Source organism: Lithobates pipiens, unplaced genomic scaffold (genome assembly GCF_037356315.1).
Source record: "Lithobates pipiens isolate NorthernLeopardFrog02 unplaced genomic scaffold, aLitPip1_a1.2 Scaffold_27, whole genome shotgun sequence".
NCBI lineage: Eukaryota > Metazoa > Chordata > Amphibia > Anura > Ranidae > Lithobates > Lithobates pipiens.
In genome coordinates this window covers 168,973,157-168,998,069 of record NW_027507788.1, presented here as the reverse complement: position 1 = coordinate 168,998,069, position 24,913 = coordinate 168,973,157, and the positions used below count along the sequence as shown (strand labels likewise).

The 24,913-nt window shown below is 43.6% G+C and overlaps 1 protein-coding gene across 1 annotated transcript in view; it reads left to right on the top strand.

Annotated features, from left to right (window-relative positions):
• Nucleotides 1-290: 290 nt before the first annotated feature.
• The window catches only part of ST14 (ST14 transmembrane serine protease matriptase), a 76,514-nt gene continuing 51,891 nt past the window's right edge, over nt 291-24,913 (top strand). Inside the window, exon 1 of the mRNA XM_077457877.1 lies at nt 291-604. Within this exon, the coding sequence (XP_077314003.1) occupies nt 557-604 (48 nt within the window). The 5' untranslated portion in view covers nt 291-556. The remainder of the gene's footprint in view (nt 605-24,913) is intronic.

The following is a 24,913-nucleotide window of genomic DNA, read 5'->3' as shown; positions in this document are numbered from 1 at the left end:
TAGATGACTGGTGTACAGTGATGACTGGGATCCAGGGATGGGGATAGCCGGTGTACAGTGATTGCTGTGATCCAGTGATGAGCATGTCCGGTGTAGAGGGATGGGGCTTGCTGTGATCCAGGGATGAGGATGACTGGTGTACAGGGACGGCTGTGATCCAGGGATGGGGAAGTCCGGTGTACAGGGATGGGAATAGGGGAGTTTTATGGTATCAGTAGAGAGTGGTGACGTCACAGGGGGTGTGTCCGGGTTTCGGTTTGCGCTCACCTGGTCGGGGAGGATCCCGGAGATCTCGTGGGAAGTGACCACACCTAGAGAGACTACCTGACACTGCGGGAGGACGGGAAGGGACACAGAACTTCTAAGGAGGACTCGCCGGGACCACAGAGCAGAGGACACAAGAGCCACATACAGCGGGACTCTCAGGGGTCACACACACAGGAGGATCCCGTTGCCCCTTTTTGTATCTCGGAGTTTCCTAATCCCGGAGGAAGGACATCAGGGGCCCCGGATTGTTAGGGCCACAGCAGGGCTCCTTCCACCCCTAGAAGTCACCATGAGGGGCTCCGATTCTTCCGATATTAAGTACAACAACCGACCGCAGGTAAGTCCTACACAACCACCTACCTGGAGGATGAGGTGAAGTCTGCCCTCCTATAGGGGGGTGGGGGGTGGGGGGTGGTCTGCCCTCCTATAGGAGTGAGGGGGTGTCTGCCCTCTATAGGGGAGGTGTCTTCCCTCCTATGGGGGTCTGCCCTTCTATAGGGGCCGAAGGGGGTGGGGGGGGTCTGCCCTTCTATAGGGGCCGAAGGGGGTGGGGGGGTCTGCCCTTCTATAGGGGAAGCAGTGGGGGAGGGGGGCGTCTGCCCTCCTATAGGGGCAAGGGGGTGAGTTGATGTGAAATCTATGTGTCCTGTGTGCCTTACCTGGAATCATGTCTATCACTGTATACGATGTACATGTCTCAGGATTGGTGATATACATTGTATGTTTATCTTGGTGTTTAATAACAATGATCTCAGTTGTGTGAAGTGTGTATATAATACAGTCCTGTGTGTTATTATATTTTAGTGTTATGTATGCCGGCTGATTGTATTGTATGCTGTACAGAGGTGGTAATGAGTTCTGTTCTCTATATCCGGGGTGGTTATCTCCTGTATGTATAGACAGGTCACTATTGATCTATAATTGTGTGTAGATTGGTTATCACTTTGAGATTATCTGTAATAAAAACGCAAATATTGGCTAAACTGGGGGAAGCTCATACAACCCCCTATATAACATATAGAGAGAGATCTGTGTACCTGAACGCGGCTTTCTTTCATTTTCATCTGATGACCAAGCCAGCAAGACCCATTTGACACAGGCGATCGAATCAGATCTGCCCTTCAGATTTTCAAGCAGAGTTAGTCAGGTGTAAGCGGACAACGAAATCCATAGATCAGAGCGCGCTCAGTCCATGTCTGCTCTGCACAAACTGAGCAGACACGGACCTGTCATTCACCCGCTCTGATCAGCTCACAGATCTACTGATCGTAACAAAATCCACTCCTTGTGAAAGGGGCATGTGTCTGGTGTTTTTTATTTTGCAGAACAAGTTATCCTGCAAATGAAGCAGTTTTTCTTGCTGAAACAAAGCATTTACCACTGACAGGGGTGCTTACAAGGATCAGCTTTTATGTAAAACCTAAATCCCCAAAAAAGAAAAATAATTGTTGCTGTAACTGCAGTGTGAACTGGAATTTGGCTTCAATTTTTTAGTTCATCTGCCCTCTATAGGGGCAACTAATACATCTAACACCCCCCCTCCCCCCAAGACTGACAATGCTACTGTTCACAGGTGTCCCCTGTGCTCCTTCATCCAGAGTGGTGGCACACAAAACTTATTTCATTTTAACCTGGTAATCCTGCCATTAACTCCTTGTCCTAGGTTGAAAGTATTGAGCAGCACAGCCGAGTACAGCTCCCTCTTACCCATAACAGGGGGAGGTGTTTTGTAGTTTGGGAAGAGGGGAAACGGAGAGGAAGAGGGGAAAAAATATTTGATCTCCCTGCTGATTTTGTAGATTTTCCCACTGACAAAGAAATGATTAGTCTTTAATTTTATTGGTAGGTTTATTTTAACAGCGAGAGACAGAATAACAAAAATACCCCCAAAAAAATGCATTTAAAAAAAGTTTATAAATTTGATTTGCATTTTAATGACTGAAATAAGTATTTGACCCCATTGCAAAGCATGACTTAGTACTTGGTACTTCGCAAAACCCTTCTGGCTAAGCACAGAGGTAAGACGTTTCTTGTAGTTGGCCACCAGGTTTGCAGACATCTCAGGAGGGATTTTGTCCCATTCCTCTTTGCAGATCCTCTCCAAGTCATTAAGGTTTTGAGGCTGACATTTGGCAACTTAAACCTTCAGCTCCCTCCACATATTTTCTATGGGATTGAGGTCTGGAGACTGGTTAGGCCACTTCAGGACCTTAAAGAGGAAGTAAACCCTGATGGGTTTACTTCCTCTTTTTTTCCCTGCAAAGGTAAAGCATAATGGACTACTATGCATCGCATAGTAGCTCATTATGTGTCACTTACCTGACACAGGAGCCAGCGAAGTCGCCGCTGATCCCTGTAGTCCGCCGCATCCATGTTGCTGGTGGCGTCTCGCAGCTCCGACGAATCACAGCGGCGAAGCCGCGATGACGTCACTCCCGCGCATGCGCACGGGAGTCGCGTCTCGCAGCTCCGCCGCTGCCACTCGGCGAAGCCGCGATGACGTCACTCCCGCGCATGCGCACGGGAGTCGACAAATTAGGCAAATCCATTCATGGATTTGCCGCATTTAGTGCGCCTGCGCGCCGCTGTCTACGGCGCATGCGCCGTAGACAGCGGTGCCCATTTTCGGGCAAATATCTCCTAAACCATATAGGTTTAGGAGATATTGCTTGGACCTACAGGTAAGCCTTAATCTAGGCTTACCTGTAGGTCCAAGTTGTTTGGAAGGGTTTACTTCCTCTTTAATTTGCTGCTTCTCAAGCCACTGCTTTGTTGCCTTGGCTGTGTGTTTTAGGTCATTGTCATGCTGGAATAACCACCCACGACCCATTTTCAATGTCCTGGTTGAAGGAAGGAGGTTCTCACCCAAGATCTGACAGTACTTGGCCCCGTCCATCGTCCCTTTGATGCGGTGAAGTTGTCCTGTCCCCTTAGCAGAAATACACCCCCAAAGCATAAAGTTTCCACTGCCATGTTTGACAGCGGGGATGGGGTTCTTGGGGTCATAGGCAGCATTCCTCTTCCTTCAAACATGGTGAGCTGAGTTGATGTCAAAGATCTCAATTTTTGGTCTCATCTGACCACAACACTTTTACCCAGGTCTCCTCTGAATCGTTCAGATGTTCATTAGCAAACTTCAGACAGGCCTGTACATGTGCCTTCTTAAATAGGCGGACCTTGTGGGCGCTAGAGGATTTCAGTCCTTTACAGTGTCGTGTGTTACCAATTGTTTTCTTGATGACTATGGTGCCAGCTGCCTTGAGATCATTGACCAGATTCTCCTGTGTAGTTCTCATGATCACTGAAACTCGGTGAGGTGAGATCTTGCATGGAGCCCCAAACTGACGGTTATTTTGCGTTTCTTCCTTTTGCGAATAATTGCACCAACTGTTGTCACAACTGATGGTCTTGTAGCCTATTCCAGCCTTGTGTAGGTCTACAATGTTGTCCCTGACATCCTTGGACAGCTCTTTGGTCTTGGCCATAGTGGAGAGATTGAAATTTGCTTCTGTGGACAAGTGTCTTTTATACAGGTAACAAGCTGAGATTAGGAGCACTCACTTTAACAAAGTGCTCCTAATCTCAGCGCGTTGCCTGTATAGAAGACACCTGGGAGCCAGAAATCTTATTGATAAGGGATCAAATACTTATTTCACTCATTAAAATGCAGATCAATTTGAAACCTTTTTGAAATGCGTTTTTCTGGATATTTTTTTTTTTTTTTTGTTCTGTCTCTCACTGTTAAAATAAACCTACCATTAAAATTATAGACTGGAAAAACGGCAGCCAACCCGCTCCTGATCAGCAATCTCAGCCAATGCCTGAGAGGGGTGACCAGAATGTTCTGATGGGAGAGCTGGCCCCCTGTCGGAACACAACAGCTGTACTAACCTTGGACTGTTAGTACAGGGGTTCTGACTAGAGCTGTCAGGTTTTTTTTTTTTTTTCGTTCAACCAAAAAAACTTAGGCTCCATGCACACTGGAGGTCAAAAAACCTTTTTCTGGACATAAGATCGCTGGCAGAAAACACTGGTTGAAAAGCGTGCTTTTTAACAGCGTTTTGTACTTTTAACGTTAGCATGTATGGACGTTTTTAATAAAAAATACACTAAGGACACTCCAAAAATTCCACAATGCATTGGAAAAATGGAACGCCGATTTAACGTGGGTTTTTTTTTTTTTCTTTTTTTTTTTGCATTTTTTGTGGTCAGTAAAATGGCACTTTGAACGAGATTTTTATGGCGTTCAGAAAACAGCCCATAAACTCCACTGCTGATAAGCTATAAAAGGTCAAAAAAAACATCCGTTTATGAGCTCCAGTGTGTACGAGGCTTAAAGCCCATCCCCAGGGAAAACAAAAATCCTCCCTTGCTCTTCTAAACTCAAACAGTTCATTGCTCCTTTACAATGCAGATACTGGAAAACAGTTTTACTTCTTTGATCCCCCAATAGCTGGTATTCTTCTTCACTATGCTCTGCCAGTGGACTGTCCCTCAGCATCTTCACATCCAATGCAGGGTAATGGTCATGCGTTGTACTTGATGATGTCAGAGGACCTGTGCCCATTGGAGCATTAGAGGCTGTATGGACTGGTCTATCAGTGCAGAGGGAGCCTGCGGGAGAGGAGGATCAGGTAGGTAAAACTGCTTTTCAGTACAATAGACAGTAGATAGGTGTTTAACCCTTGAAGCGTGGGGGGTGGCCCCATTTCAAGGAAGGATCTTAGCTTCTCCCAGAGTCCAGCTTTAAAGGCCCTCAGATCTTTGCGTTTTGGTACTTGCTGCTGTGTTCGGCTGTTTTATTGGCAAGCTAGGAACTGTCCGATCAGATCTTCCCTACACACGTTACTTTCTTGGCACAGACTTCAGGTGGTGTCACAATCCAATCTGTGCAGTTTGTGGTCTGCCAAGGAATTGTTTTGCTATGTGGAAGTCGGGGGTGAGGTGAGGGGGGCTGTCAGAGTCTTGTAAAGCAGTGTGGGCCCCGGTGTGTCCAGGCATGGCGTCAGATGCTAAAGCCTGCTCACAATTATCCTCAGATGTTGCTGGATGTGTGGCCATAAAGCAACCTCCACCTTCTGGTTTTTGGGGACCGACTATGAAGTATTTCATCTTCATTTATCTGCACATCAATTTCACTGCTATGTCTTTGCTGTCCTGCAAGTCTGTAAAAGTTTTTTCGATGTGGGAGGTTAGGAAATTTTCAGCTGGAGAAGTGAGACTTCTGGGTGCAAGAGGGGCCAATGGTGAAGTGCTATTACCACCCAATAAAGAAAAACAGACTATACAACTGTCTTTCTCATCCATGCTTCCACACTAAACACAGCTATACCTGGATCAAAAATCCAGCTGGTTCAGCAGGAACTGGACAAATTTCAATCCATGTATGGCTGTTCTTGTTCATGAGAAGTCGATCTATTGATGAATTCCCCAAAAAAAGGGGGCCGCTAAGAAATTTCAGTTCAAACAGCACAGCAGCCAATAGACACTGGCGCCCTGATCAATGAATTCTGACAACAGGGAGTCTCTGTTATCAGAATAGAAAGACACAGCGGGGAGGATTTCTGCATCCACATCGAATGTGTGTATGGGGGGAAATCAGTTCAGTTTTTTTGATGAATGAAAAAAAATTCGCCCATCAATGAGCATCTTTAAAGTGGACCTGTCAGTAATTTTACATCTGCATGAATACATCTTTTATTATTATACAGGATTTATATAGTGCTGACAGTTTGTGCAGCGCTTTACAACATTAGGGCAGACAGTACAATTATAATACAATTCAATACAAGGGGGAATCTGAGAGCCCTGCTCCATAGAGCTTACAATCTATAGCAGCTTTAAATCAGCTGATTTCTGATAAGGGTTCAGACCACATACAGTCCTCCCTGTGCCGCTGTGGGAAACCTGTACAGAGAGGAATGTCTATTGCTAGACAATAGGAAAAATTGCTGAACTTCTCCTAATAATGCCGATTGCCTGGCTGGCAGGCTGAATCCGTGGCTTCAGCAGTTTCTGGAACAGGCATAAAGATCAGATCTGGTTGACGTTGCTGTTTGCTTGTTCCAGATCAGTATTGAGAGAGCCAGGCAATGGGCATTTTTATATAGAGGAGGTCAATGACCGCCTTTAATAGCAGAGGATTATACATTTCTGAAAGGCTTCCTTCTGGCAGTAAGCAGGAAAATGATTAGATTTTTCCTGGAGAACTCCTTTAAATTGGATCGTGCATTTGGGTATGAAGAGTGGCATTCATTTTATGATTATGAAGCAGAAATATTTCTCCTGTCCGAGATTACAAAATTCTTTATGGCCCTGTGGCCCTCAGTTGGACGGCCCCATCTTAAGCTCGCAGACTTTGGCGCACTCAGCAGTGACTCACCCTCTCTCTCTGGCCAGCGAACGTTCTCTTCAGTCGTTCCCTGATCTTCTGTTTATAAAGCTTTGAGCAGATCTTCAGAATGTTTGTTCATCTTGCTGGAGAGGCCAGATTGGTGTTTACACGTTGTCACTCCCTCTTCTAGGCGATGAGGCGTGCGCGTCTGATACTCCAATCTATTGATTCCAGAAAAGTGGGAAAAAGACTTTCTGCTGTTCTTGCACAATGGTTCGTGTATCTAAAGCCACAACTTGTTCTTCTTCTAGTTTTGGATAGAGTGTAATGGGGTTGGATCCCCTGTAAGATTGTATTTGCTGTCTCTGTCCCTGCTGGGGAGATTCACCCTCCTCCTTTCTTTTTTTTTTTTTTTCTTCTCCACTGGACTGAAAGTGAGGGGGAAATCCTAAAATTTCCATTTGTCACAAGAAAGGGATTAGAGGGGAAATATTCCAACAGGGACATTTGTCTGCTGATATGCCATCCCTCTGAAAAGTGAAGTGAACCAAGGTGGATCACTTTTTAGAGTTGTTTAATGGCAATATGTTGCCTCCTGACTTAACCCTGTAAATGTCACACCATGGTGCCACAATTGCATGCATTGCAACCACTTAGTCACATGCCTTTGTTTTATGTGTGTATATATATTGGGAGCATGAAATTGTCCAAAGTGTCTTGGTATGCTGACGCCTTAAGGGTTCCCTTCACTGGAACTAAGGGGCCAAGCCCAACCCCTGAAAAGCAACCCCACAGCATAATCCCCCCCCCCCCCTTCACCAAATGATTTGGACCAGTGCACAAAGTAAGGTTCATGAACATATGGATGAGTGAGTTTGGGGTGGAGGAACTTGACTGTCCTGCACGGAGTCCTGACCTCAACCCGATAGAACACCTTTAGGATGAATTAGTGGAGACTGTGAGCCAGGCCTTCTCAACCAACATTGGTGCCTGACCTCACAATTTCACTTCTGGAAGAATGGTCAAACGTTTCCATAGACGCACTCCTAAACCTTGTGGATCTTCCCAGAAGAGTTGAAGCTGGTATACTCAATGTTGAACCCTATGGACTTAGACTGGGATGCCATTAGGGTTCATGTGTGTGTAAAGGCAAGCGTCCCCATACTTTTAACAATATAGTGTATATACTATGTATATGTAAATAATTTTTTCCTACATATGGCACCTGCCAGGCATTATACTGGGAGAGGGTGAGCCATGTAAATTAATTAGTTTCTATTGCATTACACAATATTGCTAGTGTTAGGCAATATTCACGTGAGTTTGTGTGCGAGGAATTAGACTTTTGCCGGCAGTTGTAAATGCTGTTACACACTCCGTGTATAAACAGCCGCAAGTGTCGGCAGCGACTGTCAAATTTTTACTCTGTTCAAATCAATGGCAGGCACCACTACTGTTTGTATGTAACCGCTCATCTGAATAGTTACATGCAAATACAGACCTTGGAGGCAGTCGGTGTGCATTTAGGGGCAGCGTTTTTGCTGAGTTTTGGCCGCAGGTAATCAGCCAGTTTGCAGCTATTGCAGAGACTGTTGCTGTGTCCAGAGGCAGCATTGAACACTTCTAAGGCCCCTGTCACCCTGCCATGACCTGGCTGTGATTTTACTGCGACATTGACGCAATTTCAGGGAATGCCTGTGAAAACTTGGTCTATGGATCTGAACTTGCATCAAAGTCTGGGACTACTTTTGAAGTCGCACAGATATGAATGGTACTCAAGTACACAAATCACACAAGTGTGAAAGAGCCCTAAGTATTCCCATGCAAACTCCTGTGTGAAAGTAGCCTAAAGGCTGGTACACACTATCAGGTGATTTTCCTCAATGTTTCACAGCAAGTTGGAACCAAGGAATGAAATGATGTATGAAATTTTTTCGTATGACAAAGGCGCTTTTTTGTTTCTAGTTTTTGAACATTTCCTTTTTTGGAGATGTAAACAAAATTATTGTGTGGTGTTTTTTTTTTTTTTTTTTCCCTTCTCCTCATGTAACTACCGTAGTTTTGTCATTGTGTACTACTGAATGATTACTACTTTTATTTTGTATGTTTTTCTTTTTACATGTTCAAAATAAATAATTTATGCGCAATCTTTCTTTTCTGATTTTTCTCTTACAAAAATGGTACACATTAAACTAAAATCTCCTTATAGTTTGTCAGATTACGTTACACGAATCTCCCTTCTTTATTGTTAGGCCCTGCGTAACCTGTTGGCGCTATATAAATCCTGTAAAATAATGAGTCCTACTTGTTCCTTTTGGAAATTTTTCATTTGTAAAGTTTGAATCGGATGTCGAAAGTTGTGTACACACTATACGAAAACTGAACGCTCGTGCCTCATACGGAATTTTTCTTCAGATTTTCTCAATGTGCACCCCCCTTAACACTGTGAACGTTCTTGCAGAGGGATGATAAATATTCTGCTGCTTCTTTGTCGTCCTTTAACAGGAAGGAGGATAGTCGTGACACCATTTTATTTTGCTGTATTACAGGAAGTGGTGTCTCCCTTGTGCCTATGCAGTAGAGCTGCAACTAACGATTAATTTGGCTGTCGACTAATCTATCGATTATTTCTTCGATTTAGTCAACGACTATCCGATTATTTTTTTTTATTTTTTAATGAATCTAGTGTTTTTTTTTTTTGATTAGCTAATTAATCCTTTGGATAACCTTGAGAGTATTGTAGGGCAGGGTATTGTAGGGCAGGGTATTGTAGGGCAGGGCATTGCATTGCAGGGCAGAGCAGAGTATAGTATAGTATTGCAGGGCAGAGTATAGTATAGTATTGCAGGGCAGAGTATTGCATTGGCAGGGTATGGAGGGATGGCTGCATCCATCCAACCTCTCCCCTCCACTGCACAGATCAGTACAGAGAGGGGAGAGAGAAACGCCGGTTTGTTTACAAGTGATCGCTCCATCGGAGCGATCACATTGTAAACGCCTGGGTGTAGAAAGATGGCCGCCGCTTCGGAGCTAGGCCGAAGCCGCGGCCTCTCCTAAGGCCGAGACCGCGGAGCGCTCCGCGGACCGCGGCATGTGCGCACGGATCGGTGACGATCCGTTGCACCCCTAGGGACGGCGGCACGGAGGGGGAGAAGAGAGGGGGACGGCGGCACGGAGGGGAGCAGTAAATGCTAAGCACTGCCCCCACTGTGACGCATCGACGCCCTGCACGCACGTCGACGTATTTTCTTAGTCGACGTAGTCGATTACGTCGACGCGTCGTGGCAGCTCTACTATGCAGTGTGATTATATACATTAGCTGTCTAACTGGAGTTTAGCTCTTCATCCTGGGGGTGGGTCCCAGTAGTAGTGCTATGATATGGGCTTCTATGTCTGTATAAGCCTTCCCTCGTTCGATCGGGAACAGGACAGAGCTCGGCACCCCGGCATTCTGGTCTGATGACTCTGGAGGAACGTGTGTCCCTAATTACTCCATTATTCCATTAAACCCAGTTAGAGTTAATGAGGTCAGGGAGATAATTGGGAAGTGATGTAACCATTAATCAGAAGATTCTTCTGATGTTGCAGAGGAGTCTGAGAAACACTCATCATAGTGACTGGGCTTTCCTGACTAACATATTACGTGTTCATTCTTAAGTCTTCGAAGCAATACAAGACAGTCGGGCAATGTGCAGGATGCAGGCTCATGTATCAGAAATCTGTCATTTTACTTGTCTAATTTACATTTTATTACTGTACATTTACAGTTATGCTTATAAGTTTTTACATATCCTGGCAGAATTTGATTTATTGGACATTTTTCAGAGAATATGAATAACACAAAAACATTTCTTTCACTCATGTTTAGTTGAAGCCATTTATTGTCAATCAGCTGTGTTTACTCTTTTTAAATCATAATGGCAACAGAAACTACCCAAATGACCCTGATCAAAAGTTTACATACCCCAGTTCTTAATACCTTGTATTGCCCCCTTTTAACATCAATGACTCTTGGCAAAAAGCCTCCTGTAAATTCTTGGGCTGTCTTGCATGAACTGCACGTTTGAGATCTCCCCAGAGTGGCTCAATGATATTGAGGTCAGGAGACTGAGATGGCCACTCCAGAACCTTCACTTTATTCTGCTATAGCCAATGACAGGTCAACTTGGCCTTGTGTTTTGGATCATTATGTTGGAATATCCAAGTATGTCCCATGCGCAGCTTCCTGGCTGATCAATGCAAACGTTTCTCCAATATTTATTGATAACATACTGCATTCATCTTGCCATCAATTTTGACCAAATTCCCTGTGCCTTTGTAGCTCACACATCCTCCAAAACATCAGCGATCCACCTCCATGTTTCACAGTAGGAATGTTGTACCTTTCATCATAGGCTTGTTGACTCCTCTCCAAATTAAGTGCTTATGACGGTGGCCAAAAAGCTAAATTTTGTTCTCATCACTCCAAATGACTTTGTGCCAGAAGGTTTGAGGCTTGTCTCTGTGCTGTTTGGTGTATTGTAAACGGGATACTTTGTGGCATTTGCGTAGTAATGGATTTCTTCTGGTGACTTGACCATACATCCCTTCTTTCTTCAAGTGCCTCCTTATTGTGCATCTTGAAACAGCCGCAAAACATGTTTTCAGAGAGTCCTGTATTTCATCTGAAGTTATTTGTGGGTTTTTCTTTGCGTCCCAAACAATTTTCCTGGCAGTTGTGGGTGAAATTTTAGTTGGTCTACCTGACCGTGGTTTGGTTTCAACAAAACCCCTCATTTTCCACTTCTTGATTAGAGTTTGAACACTGCTGATTTGGCATTCTCAATTCCTTGGATATCTGTATTTATATCCCTTTCCTGTTTTATACAGTTCAACTACCTTTTCCCACAGATCCTTTGACAATTCTTTTACTCTTCCCACGACTCAGAATCCAGAAATGTCAGTGCAGCACTGGATGGAAGATACAAGGGTCTGTCAGAGTTCCAGAAACTCATTGAAAAAAAATAAATAAAATAAAATAAAATATATATATATTTATATTACACAAACAGATCACAGGTGAGGATGGTTACCTTTTTAATAGCCATTCAAACCCCCTTGTGTCAACTTATGTGCATTTTTTCAGGCAAAAATCACCAGAGTATGTAAACTTTTGATCAGAGTCATTTTGGGTAGTTTCTTTTGCCACTGTGATTGATAATAAATGGCTTCAGCCAAACACTAACCATGAGTGAAAAAAGTTTTTGTTATTCATATTCTCTGAAAAATGGCCAAGAAATTATAAATTCTGCCAGGGTATGTAAACTTATGAGCACAGCTGTACATAGCTCCAACACAGTGCTGTACAGAGAACACTGAGGCAGTCGCTTCAGTCTCTGTACCAGAGGAGCTTACATTCCAATGTCCCCCTATAGTCATACACTAATAAACATTGATTTACAATACTGTGCAAAAGTGTTAGGCAGTTGTGAAGAAATGCTGCAAAGTAAGAAGGCTATCATAAATATACATTTTAATTATTTTCATCAATTTCCAAAATGCAAAGTGAGCGAAAAGAAAAATTTTAAATCAAATCAATTTGGACCTCTGTCTTCGAACTGACACCAGTTCTTACGCTTGTACATTTGCACAAAGTCAGGAATTTTGTAAAATTCAAGTCCGGTGTATGATTAACCAGTTTTACCAAGCAGGTACTAACTATCATCCATTTCATATGAAGTTTGAAAATGGTGGAGGCTGCTCCATTGGGGGCGCCCCCCCCCCCCCCATCCATGCATCTGGCTCCCTCTTCTACATACAGGGCGCCATATGCATGGATTACAATTGTGTGGGTTTTTTTTTTTTGGTTTGTTTTTTGAAGCATGTGATTACAGCCAGAGGCTCTAATAGGCTTCAAAAAAGTTGTGTGACAGTAATGTCTTCCTCATTCTTCTCCCTGGCCAATCGTGTCTCAGGACACACTTCTGTTCTTGTGCAGGAGGACAATGTGTCTCTCTGTGTGCTCCCTGGGAGAATCGGTCCGAGCGACCCCGGCACTTCCTTCCACTTGCCTCCATAAGGTAAGGAATCCGCTGTCTGTCTCCCGCTGGGGGGCAGGGGGTGGCGATGGCTGCCGTATCCCGTGGGGGGGTTTAAACAGTCAATAACTGAAACAGCTGTGTATTAGTCTTAAAACTGGGTGAGGGACAGCCAAACTACTACTAGGTGAGGTTGTGATGCAGCCTACATCCACAGGAGATCTGTGATTAGTTCCCTGAGATGTTTGGAACAACTTACCTGCCGAGTTCCTTCAAAAAAATGAACCAATCTACTGAAAAGAATGGATGCTGGTTTGAAGCCAAAACAATATTCACATTAAATATTAATTTGGATTCCTCCTGTTTTTTTCACTTTCTATTTTGTTAACTACTTCCCACTCGGCCAATGTATATATACGGCTGGGTGGAAGCTCAGGAACATCCTTCAGAAGGAGGGAGATCGCACGTGCAGCGGCGAGGTCCCGATGCGCTCGTGTCATCCAGACACTGCTCGGGTCGGAGGGAGGGCTCTGTGATTGGCCCTCCGGATCACCCGACGGCCGTGTCCAATCACAGCCATCATGTGATGTAAACAAACAGCCGGTTGCTAGGCGATCGGCTCTCCTCTCCTCACACGGAAGTCGTCGCTGAGGAGAGGAGAGCGGATCTCTGCAGCCGGCTGGTGATCAGTGAGTATGAGCTGTTTTTTATAGCTTTTTACTCACTGATCACCAGTCTAGTGTAAAAGACACATGTCCCCAAAACATAAAACGCCTGTCCCCCCCACATATGTTTCACTAAAATCATGTCCCAGTGATTATCTGCACACGATCATTTGCGTACATATGTTCGTGATCACACAAACCATTTATTATACACTTAACGGAATTTTTTTTTACCAAAAAAATTGGGAGCAGAATCCATTTTGGCTTAAATTTATGACAGAATTAGATTTTATTGGATTTCTTTTCAAATAGAAAAAGAAAATATTGTTTATTTTTTTCCCTAAACTTTTTGCGCTTATATCGCAAAAAATAAAAAATGGAGTCGTGAATAAATATCACCAAAATAAAGCTCCTATTTGTGCAAACAAAATGATAAAAAATTTAATTTGGGTACAGCGTAGCATGACCGCGCAATTGTCATTCAAAGTGCAAGAGAGCTGAAAGCTGAAAATTGGTCTGGGAAGGAAGGGGGCGAAAGTCCCCGGTATTGTAGTGGTTAATTGATGAAAATAAACTTAAACTTAACACTCATTTCTGAAAACATTCTTCATTTACCGCATTTTTTTTTCACACAAAAATGTAGCTCTGACATACACCGCAGTGTTGTACAGAGAACACCAAGCCATGAGTCTTTACCAGAGGTGCTTACACTCTAATGTCCCATCACAGTCTCCCGTTATTATACATTTTATATAGCTCTGACATATATTCGGCAGTGCAGCACCAAATACACCAAGCCAGTCACATTAGTCTCTGCACCAGGGGAGCTTGCAGTCCCACCACAGTCAGACGTACTATATATATTTATACATTCAGCTCTTACATAATCCGCAGTGCTGTACAGAGAACACCGAGCCAGTCACATCTGTACCAAAGGAGCTTACACTCTTATGCCCTGTACACGCGGTCAGACTTTCCGACGGAAAATGTGCGATCCGATCATGTTGTCGGAAAATCCGATCATGTGTGGGCTCCATCGGCCTTTTTCCGTTGGAATTCCCGACACCCAAAGTTTGAGAGCTGGATCTAAAATTTTCTGACAACAAAATCCGATCATTTAAATTCTGATCGTGTGTAGACAATTCCGACGGGCAAAGTGCCACGCATGCTCAGAATAAATTACGAGACGAAAGCTATTGGCTGCTGGCCACCTTTTATAGTCCTGTCATACGTGTTCTACGTCACCTCGTTCTTAAGGATTCATTCTCACGAGGCGGATCCACTGCCTCGGAGTCCGCCTCTGTCCGCCAGCTCAGCCGGAGATCTCTGTTGATTTCCACTGAACCGACGGATGACGGGTCCCCCTCCGCTCACTGAGCGGGGAGAGGCTTTTTCAAGCGCTGCTAGTTACTGCTAGTTACTATGGAGAGATTGGAGAAAAACTAGCAGCATGTCCGTTTTTCATCATATCTCATCTGATCCGCCAGGGACGGATGCAAACGTAGGGGCTAACATCTGATTTTAGCAGATCGGACCAGGTCGGATGTCGACATCGACTAGCATGGAGTGCCCATTCAGGTCCGTTGTCAAAACTGACAGGCGGACCTGAACGGTCCAACAGTGTGAAAGGGGCCCAATGCGCCCCCCCCCTGCAATATTATATATTTAATCTATACTGTACAAAATTGCTACAATTGTACAATTTGGGCCATTTAGGTTTTACTAGAAGTCGGTTCTGTTGCTGGAAAAGCTTTACTTTTTGAGATTTATTTATTATCTCCATATGATTCTTCCTTCTCCTCGATGTGTGAAGGGAAGGAACGGCCCTGGTTGGACCGGACAACGGTACAATGTCTGTGGGGCACCTTCAGACACTGTCTGTGGCTCATTAGAATAATCAACAAGTGAACAGGTTCGAAAACTTTGCCTTTTGTGGTCCTATTCATAGCTGTAGGTGTCTGCTGCGTACCCATCCCCCTCCCTGCTCCTTGGGTTACATATGAATGGTCACAAAGGAAATGTTCCTGTTTGGGTCCAGCTGGAAGAGAGAGGTGCCTGAGGGTATTGGGATTGTGCCTGCATGTCTGACTAATCCCCTGCTGTCCTGTAGACACCTGGTTCTCTTCTGTGTGTTAATTAAGGTGCATAATTAAAGTGGACCTGAACACAAAATCAAGATTTGCTATTAAAGTAGAACTATAGGCAAAACTGTTTTTATTTTGGATAGCGCAAGGAAGGGTTATAACTCCTGTTATTTTTTTTTCCCCACCTTCTGTGTCCCATTGTGGAGATTTCCCTTCACTTCCTGCCCCATAGCCAAACAGGAAGTGAGAGGAAATCTATGCAAATTCTTTAAGGACCTCCAGGTCACCAGAACTAAGTTTCCCCATTGGAGGATATCCCTTCTCTTACTTTTCTGGGGGCAGCCCAAAAATTGGATTTTCTTTTACTTTTAATTTTAAAATGGTAAACAGGACACACAGGGTGGATCTCTAACGGGGGCACAGACAGCAATAAAAAAAAATGACAGGAGTTCTAATCCCTCTCTACTCCATCCAAAACGGGGAAAAAAAATGCCATTTAGTTATACGTTAAATGAAAGTTTAGAAATGTTATTTATTACGGTACCTAAGCAGGTCCCTGTAAAAAATTGTCTAGAAATTTCTCCTGAAAAGTAGTAGTGCGCTTCCTGTGCCTCGTCAGTCCCGTTCTGTAGTCTCCGTCCTACAGGAGCTCCGCAGACTGGAGGAATTGCAGTGAGCTTTGGCACATTCAAAAGTGTCATTTTCACCTCCAGGAACTGGCAGCATTAATGGGTAATATTGATATATTAATGTGGTAGAACAACCACAGGTTTGATTTACGGTCTTCATAAGAATGTTTACCCGTTACATTTTGGTCTTTTATTTATTTATTTTTTGATTTGTATCCTGGTGCTTCAAATCACAAGCTGATTTCTACCTGCTTGTTACTTGGAGATATCTACCTGTCTATCGGTAGCCTTGGTGTGTATAGTTGTATCCGGTAATATGAACTTGGTTTCCTATAAATACAATATACGTGCAGTATTTCCGATTTGGTTGAGTAGGAGCTCAACCTCACTACTCTGTGCTGCTTGAGGACACAGCCACCTCCCCTAAATCTGGCCACACACTAAATTTTTGAATAAACATAAGGAAATTTATACAAATCTACCTCAAAATCGAATTTGCTTTTAACATTTGATTTTGGGGTGAATGGACTTCCTGAAGGGAAAACTATTTCTAGTGTTGGAAACAGTGGCAGCCGATCGCAGTGGTGGTGCCCCCCCCCCCAATCTATGCGTCTGCCCCTAATCTACATGCAGGGCACTGGATGCATGGATACCAATGTGGTGTGTTTTTTTTTTTTTTTTTTTTTTTTTTTTTTTTTTAAGCATGTGATTAGAGCTTTCGGCTCTATTTGTTTTAAAAAAGGGTGGGCTCAGGGAGCAGAGCACTGCGCCCCAAGCCCAATTACTTGTGTGACAATAGCTTATTATTATTAGCTATTGTCTTCATGATTCTTCTCCCAACCAATCGGGAAGTGGGTCCTGAGACCCGATTGGCCAAGAGGAGAAGCAACCGTATTTACCGCTGAGGAGGGGGAGATGCAGGAAGGATCTGAAGCTGCCCGCCACTTAGGTGAGGTAAGTGTGGGGCTGGTAGGCGGAAGGACGAGTGAGCAGTGGGGGGGTGGGGTTCAGAGGACCGACTGACTGGGGGGGTGTATTTTGGGTGGTTTGTCTGACCCCCCCCAAATGGAGCACCAGCCACCCCTGGTTAGAAATATGTTCATTCAAGAAATATTTCCCATGTTGCTCCTTCAAATTTTCTTATCACTGTAGTTGAAAACAAATAAGCCGTTTTTAAAACAAAACAAAGAACTTAGAATTCAATTCTACTGGTGTGTGGCCAGTTAAAAACTATGTTGGCCATAGTCAACAAGTGAGGAGCCTATCCTTAAAAGATCTGGGCCATCTTCAATCCACCTTGTAACTGCAGATGCCTATGTGGTGAATTCTTTATTCCTTCCTTCTTCCCAATAAAAAGTGGGGGAGTTTGGCCATTTAAACAAAGATATATATATTTTTTAAATTTATGTGAACCCAATAGGTAAAATTCTACATAATTTCTTCTTTATTTAACTGCAAAATTTGTAAAACTGAGTTTTTCATTAAAATAGTCCTTGTTGATCCTATCATGATGGTTCTTCAACCTCTTCCTGTTATTCAATGACAATGCTTTGTCCTTGTCACCCAGTTGTGCTTCTACATTATAACCTTGTTTCATGCTTCCCTGTTAGAGACTGCAGGCAGTCGTGCCAACACACATAGCCCAGACATGGTCCACTGTTGTCAGGAAGCCAGTCCAGGAGCAAAGTTTTTCCAGCCAATGTAGTCTGGAAGTGAGTAGAGGGGTTTGGCAGCAATGAGATGAGAACGCAGATGAAAAATTACAAAAACAATGTTTTATTACCGTTTAATATTTTTATGGCAAACAAAACAAGACCTCTTATTTGAGACTCATCCACTGAAATGTTTTCCGCTGAAAGATTGTTTGTCGCTGAATTTTTCGTTCTCAGTGAAACTCTGTGTACAGTTTTTATAGACTTCCTGCAGGGCTGGTGGCTGAGAGTGTAAACTAACACAGGGTTAGTACCGTATGTAGATTGTTTTATCTGTGATTATTTCCTTGTGTATGTCACACTGGTGCTAGAAGAAGAAAAACTGGAGCTGCCATGGGGGTGTCATTGACTCCTGATGATTGAAACTGTAAAACAATTGAGTAGCGCTATATTGCAAAAATTATCACAAAATGAGTCTGACTCTAGTGAAAATGATATCTAATAATATAAACATGAGCTTATATAATTTAAAATTAATACATATGTTCTAGAAAAACATATATAAAGCACCCAAAATCAAAAACGTGTAAATATTCATATATAAAAAAAGTGATCAAAACAAAGTCCTTTTGTGCATGTGTTTAAAAGTGCATAAGGTTAATAAAATCCAAATAATTTTCTGTGATAGGAAGACATATATAAATGTCCATAGAAAAAATCCACAACGTGATTCCTCAAAACTAAAACGGACACCGTCACCGTGATAGGGAGGAGGCTTACCAGATGGTTTGAACCTGGCGGGGCGTATGCCGCCCAGGTCAAAACAAACCTTTTATTTGGATTTGATTTGGGGTGCTTTATATATGTTTTTCTAGAACATATGTATTCATTTTAAACTATATAAGCTCACGTTTATATTATTAGATGTAATTTTTCACTATTCAGACTCATTTTTGTGATTATTTTTGCAATATAGTGATACACAATTTTTTTTTATACATATTTTCTTTAAAGATTTTGGTCTATAGCAGTGTTGGCGGCTTTATTGCACATTATTATTTGGTTTGCTGTGCGGTACTTTTTTCTTTTCACTGATGATTGAAACTGGCCTGGAGAATTGATGATCTCACATATTCTGTGCAGAGCCAGTTCTGCCTATTGGATGGATGACGTTAATCTGAATTATGCAAGAGTGTATTTTACAGGCGCAGCATTCCTTGAGCTGCTAAATGCACAATCTTTATTATGTAGATTGTACTATAGATAAAGAACAGCTTCTGCCGCCGGCATAATTTCCTTCCTCTAATATATATATATATATATATATATATATATATATATATATATATATATATATATATATATATATATATATATATATATATATATATATATATATATATATATAATATATATATATATTATAAAAATGTGTGTGTGTGTGTTCAAGGCAGGCCAGGCTACTGATTTTGAACATAATATAGCCAAAACTAACCTTAAAGCGTGAGTCTGCCGTTTTTTTATTTTTATTTTTTAAAAAGCCAGCAGCTACAAATACTGCAGCTGCTGACTTTTAAAATAATGACACCCGCCCAGCGCGCCCGTGATGTCGGCACCCGAAGCCCATCTCTCGATCGTCTCTCGGGTGCTGCCACCACCATCTTGGGTATGGGAATCAGGAAGTGGAGCCTTGCGGCTTCATTTCCCAGTTCCCTACTGCGCATGCGCGAGTCGCGCTGCGCAATAAGGATGGTCCCCGCTGTCTCTGGGTCCATGTGTTTCCCAGCAGGCAGCGGGGGACCTTCAGAAAGGGGCGTAGATTCTGCGGAAAGGGGCGTACCTTCTGAAAAATGTACGCCGGAAGTGGGTGCAGATACCTGTACTGTACAGGTACCTGCACCCCCCCTCCCCCCTGAAAGGTGACAATTGTGGCACCGGAGGGGGGGAGGGTTCCAATGAGCGGAAGCTCCACTTAAGGGTGGACCTCCGCTTTAAGTGTAAATTATCTCAGGACAAAAAAACTACATACATACATACATACATACATACATACATACATACATACATACTCAATACATCTCTGCAATGCCTTAATTTACACATTTTTTTTACTTTTTTTTTTTTTTTTTTTTTTAAACTGCTTAAAGAACAGAAAAATATTAGTTTCTTCCTGCCAGAAATCCAGAGGCTTCTAACTTATTGCCGGGGCCTGACGACCCTGTGCATCTGCTTCACTGAAATCTCAAGTAGGGTTGTCAGCCCTGCTCAGTGATCCCATTTCTCCAGGAAGCCCATACCACAGTAATAGGCCAGGATTCCTTCACACAGAAGAGATGGAAGAACTTCTGTTCCCTGATCTCTTTTGTGATGAATGAAGCAGCAGGCAACGATTATTTCGTCACTTTGGTTTTAGAGCTGTGATGTCATGATTTAAGGATGAGCTCAGGCGTGTTCGCATGGACCACGTGCATAGCCCGCCAGGAAGTCTGCGCTTTGCTAATCACAGGTAGTGAGACATTGCCCCGATGTGCGGCTGTAGAGATCGGGCAATATCTCACTGCCTGTGATTAGCGCAGCACTGCGCCAACTTCCTGGCGGGCTCTGCACGTGGTCCATGCAAACACGCCTGAGCTCATCCCTAGTCATGATCTGTGCTTGGAGGACAGGGATGACCTTGGGAGTCTGAGATGGGTATAATAGGCTCTGCACCATATTGTACAAAACATTGGGAGTCTAATGGTCTCCTGAAATCTTCATAAAGAGTACCTGTCACTCCCCAAAGCTATTATTTATGGAGCTTGTTAGAACCATCGTGGTAGCTATAAAGTTAAATGAAACAGAAAAAAATGTAAACTTTAAAAATTGTCTATTTTTTTGAAGCACATATGTAAACTGCAATTGCACCACACGTGATTTATTGCCACAAACATTAGATCGAGAGCACTAATTCTAGGGCCATGATCAAATCTACACTGATGACCTGTAAAAGCTTTTAAAGGGTCGTCTATGAAAAAGTTTAGGTACCTGAAATGAAATGTGGGTAGTGTCTCATTGAGTTCATGCTGAAGATCCTACACCGATCCTTCAGCCATATTTCTGCACTGCACTGGTCCAGAATCCTTGGGAACAGTTTGGAAACCCTCCTGGTCCCCTCTCTGGCACACTGCACCTGCAGTATGACCCATTAAGAAAGGCCGGAAGTGGTGGCCTTGCAAGGGAATGAGCCGGCCAGAGATATGTTCTACTACATGCAAAAAGATCTTGGGGACACAGGAGACATCAACACAGGAGGACTCTGCTTCCTCCCCTGCCTCTGCGCTAGACACACATGAGGCAGCGGCCATGTTGCCTAGCACAGAGACCCCTGCTATGTCATGAGACAAAGTCCTAGCAGATACTAATGCCGATCCTGATACTGAACAACACACTGGAGGAAATATTTTGGGCAGCCAACAAGTGTACTGCTTCTGTTAATACTCTCAAAGATCACTTTGGCAACTTAAAGCGGAGCCCCCCCCCCTCCGGTGCCACAATTCAGGAGGGTGCAGATACCTGTATAATACAGGTATCTGCACCCACTTCCGGGCATAGATAGCTGCAGATTTTGCGGCTATTATGCCACTTTCTGTGAGCCCCCGCCCCCCCCCCCCCCCCCCCACTGTCTGCTGGGAAACACACGGATCCCAGAGACAGCAGGGACCTTCATTGCGCAGCGCGACTCGCACATGCGCAGTATGGAACTGGGAAGTGAAGCCGCAAGGCTTCACTTCCTGATTCCCATACCGAAGATGGCAACGGCAGCACCTGAGAGCCGATCGAGAGATCGGCTTCGGGTGCCGACATCGCGGGCGGGCTGGACGGGTAAGTGTCCATGTTTTAAAAGTCAGCAGCTGCAGTATTTGATTTGTAGCTGCTGACTTAAAAAATAAATAAATCGTGAAACTCTCGCTTCAAGAGAGAAATGTCCCTGTTATAACGGGATCTCCAAAAGAGGGAGTAGACCACTGCTACACAAAGTCACATCAGCTTCCATTCCTCTATTGGAGATGCCAGAGCTGCTTCACATCTGGCCACAGCCAGCAATAACAGGGCAGACAACATCTACAACAGACTGGTGCAGCAACGTGCGTATAGTGGGTTTGCTGGAGAGAATGGATGACAGAGACCCCACTGATATTGTTGAGTCCAGGTTGCTGGAACTCTTTGGTAAGGAAGCGTTTACTGCACTGTTAGCAGAGGAACATGTCCACAGAATGCCGTTGCCTCCAGGCCATCTGCTTAGCCTTGCCAGAGAACGAACCAAGATACAAAATAATGTGGCAAAAGTGTCCTTTTACCCAGACTTTTCAGCTGAAGCTCAACACAGGAAGGCCACATTAGCAGAACTCAAGAACTATGCCATACTTTACGAGCTGCGAGTTAAAGCATGGAGGCAAGCCCACTTTTTTGACATGGCTGCAGAGGCATCTTCATAACAATAAACAAAGTATTGTAACTGGAATATGGATGGAAAGACCTGTTTGGTATCTATTCACTCAACGCGACTTCGGGTCCTTTCACACGGGGCGGATCAGTTCTGATCCGCCCCGTGGATGTCCGTTTGCTCAGCGGGGATCACTCCGCCGATCCCCGCTGAGCAGGGAGATGACAGGTCTGTCTCCGCACACTGTGCAGGGACGGACCTGTCACAGCGCCGCTCTCCCCTATGGGAGATCGGATGACGACGGACCGCAGTGCCCGTCGTCACCCGATCCGATCAGCAGACGGATGGAAAAATAGCTTTTTCCTCCGTCACACTTTTTCGGATCGGAGCGGGTCGGATGTCAGCGGACATGTCACCGCTGACATCCGACGCTCCATAGAGCTCTATGGAGCACCCGTTCAGGTCCGCCTGAAAAACTGACAGGCGGGCCTGAACGGGACGTTAGTGTGATACTCTTTTATATTTTACCACAGAATTTGCCATTGTATTGTGCTTGTGAGCCCTGAAATTCTTTATTTTAGTCTATTTTTTCCTCAAGATTTGTGTTTTGATAAATGGCTTCGCAAATATTGTATATATTGTTATAAAAAATTGCTACAATCACTATTTTATTCTCCGGGTCCCTTGCTTTTTGAAAATGTTGGTTCTAATTTTCTAGAAAAAAATACTTCTTTGCTTTTTCACACATAAAAAAAATAAAAAAATAAATTTGCCTCGCGCATCAAGTGTTTTAATGGAGACAATTCAACATTTTTAAACCAGTGTGTGGAAAAGACAAAGTGGTGGAAAACATGGCAAAAAAAAATCCCCTTTCTTTTCTCCTTCTCTTACTGTAATGCGCATGTGCTAGGAAAGGTTGCTGGGATTAGAACTTTCCTGGTCTTGAATATACATTCTTTAGCCCATGTTCACATCAGGATGTTTTTTACATACGATTTGACACTACGCAATTTCAAACGGGCTTAAAGGAGATGTCCAGCCTAAAGTTGTTTGGCTGGGCTACTCCTATGGGTCACAGGAGTGCAATACCTCTTGCAATCCTGTGACCCGTTTTTAGCAGAGAGCGGTCTGAAGTCTGCTCTCTGCTGACATTGCCAAGATCAGTCCCGGCACCCCGTCATCATGACAATGGAAGTCTGGATCCGCCAGGTGCCTGGACTGATACCCATTTTGGCCTCTCAGCAAGCCTCTGAGAGCCTGAGACGGCCACTCCGCCCCTCCACAACTCAGTGCTCAAGTGGGCGTGGGGGGAGCCGAGATCTGCTGGTTCACATTCACCAGCTCTCTGCTCGGGGAGTTGTGAGAATCGAGCCATCAGCGACATTCGATAATTCGGTTCTCAGTGTAGAGGCGCTGGGGGACAGATGCAGCATCAGACTGATACTGCAACCACCTACGTAAATATGGAGGAAAAAACACCAAAGCCTTTCTTCTCTTAACGATTGTTTGCTAGAGGAAGTATGATAGAAGGATAACATATGGTTTATGTATTGTGAATACAAACTTGGACTTGTAAGTAGATTTTAGTGTTTGTGTAAATGTAGTATATCTACTAAAACCTCATGTCCATATACTTCTAATTATGCATTATATTGTTCAATATGTCTGGGAATCCATTCAAGTAGCAGGTCTGGATGAAATTTGTAAGGGCCTTTAAATCTATACAAGCTGACTGCATGATGACATCATGAAATGCTCTGGCAAATTTTATTTTTCAGAATTATTTATTTATTTTTTAATCAGAAGAGTCTGTGTAGTTCTTTCTGACCTCCATCTCAAATAATGCTCTCAAAGTATGCTGATCGGCAGCTGCAGCCACCAATAAAGAAATGTTTTCAAAGTTAATCAACTGATTAGCTTTGAAATTTGGCTGGTTCCTGCTGAATTTAGATCCATGTATAGCAAGCTTTACTGAGTAAGGCCCGCTTAGGAGGGGGACGGTTATGGAGCGACTGGCTCCAATAGAGAGGTGGCTAGGAGTGAGTTGGTTCCCTGTGACTCAGAATGTTTTATTATAGAGCATGTGACATTGTTTACAGGTTGAGTTTCTGTCTTTTATTCAGAGTTAATGATATGACGGGGTCCCTTTCTGTTCAGTGAGCAGCAGGTATTTCTGACATTTGAAATACATTTAGTATCTGGTTTCATGCGGTCTGCCCCCTCCCTGCTCTATATATTCATCTCTCGCTGAATCTGGATTCTCCTGTTATGGAGGCTCTTACATTGCTGTCTTAAGGCCCGTACCCACGCTTTCATTTTCTGACGTCACTTGTGTTATGACGACCGATCGTCCACTAATCTTACCGTTAGTACGGTGCTTTTGACAGTCGATTTCACCTTTTCATCAGACAAAAGCTGGATGTGCAGACTATAACATTTTTGTTGGATGTGAACTCAACGTCTGATTTTCGTTTCCTTAGGTTTTGGTCTGAAAAAAAAATCGTAAGAGCAAGACTACGCATGCTCGGAAACTAAAGAATGCACACAAAACTATTCAGCACGTTACGTCACTTCGGACGACATATTCTGTCAATCGAAATTTCTCGTATTTGTTAGTAACCTCTTCACTTTCAACATGAGACTAGCATGCCACAAAAATTGGACGTTCTATCGTCTGAAAATCAAAGCGTGTGTACGAGGGTTTACTTTGTAAAATATGTTTTTTTTTTTTTTTTTTTTTGTAGTCGCCCCACCTTTCATGTGTCAGGGCTCTGGCTGCTCTCATGGCATGCTGGCAAATGTGGTTCTCCAGCAGCTGCAGACAGCAAGTCAATTGTTGAAT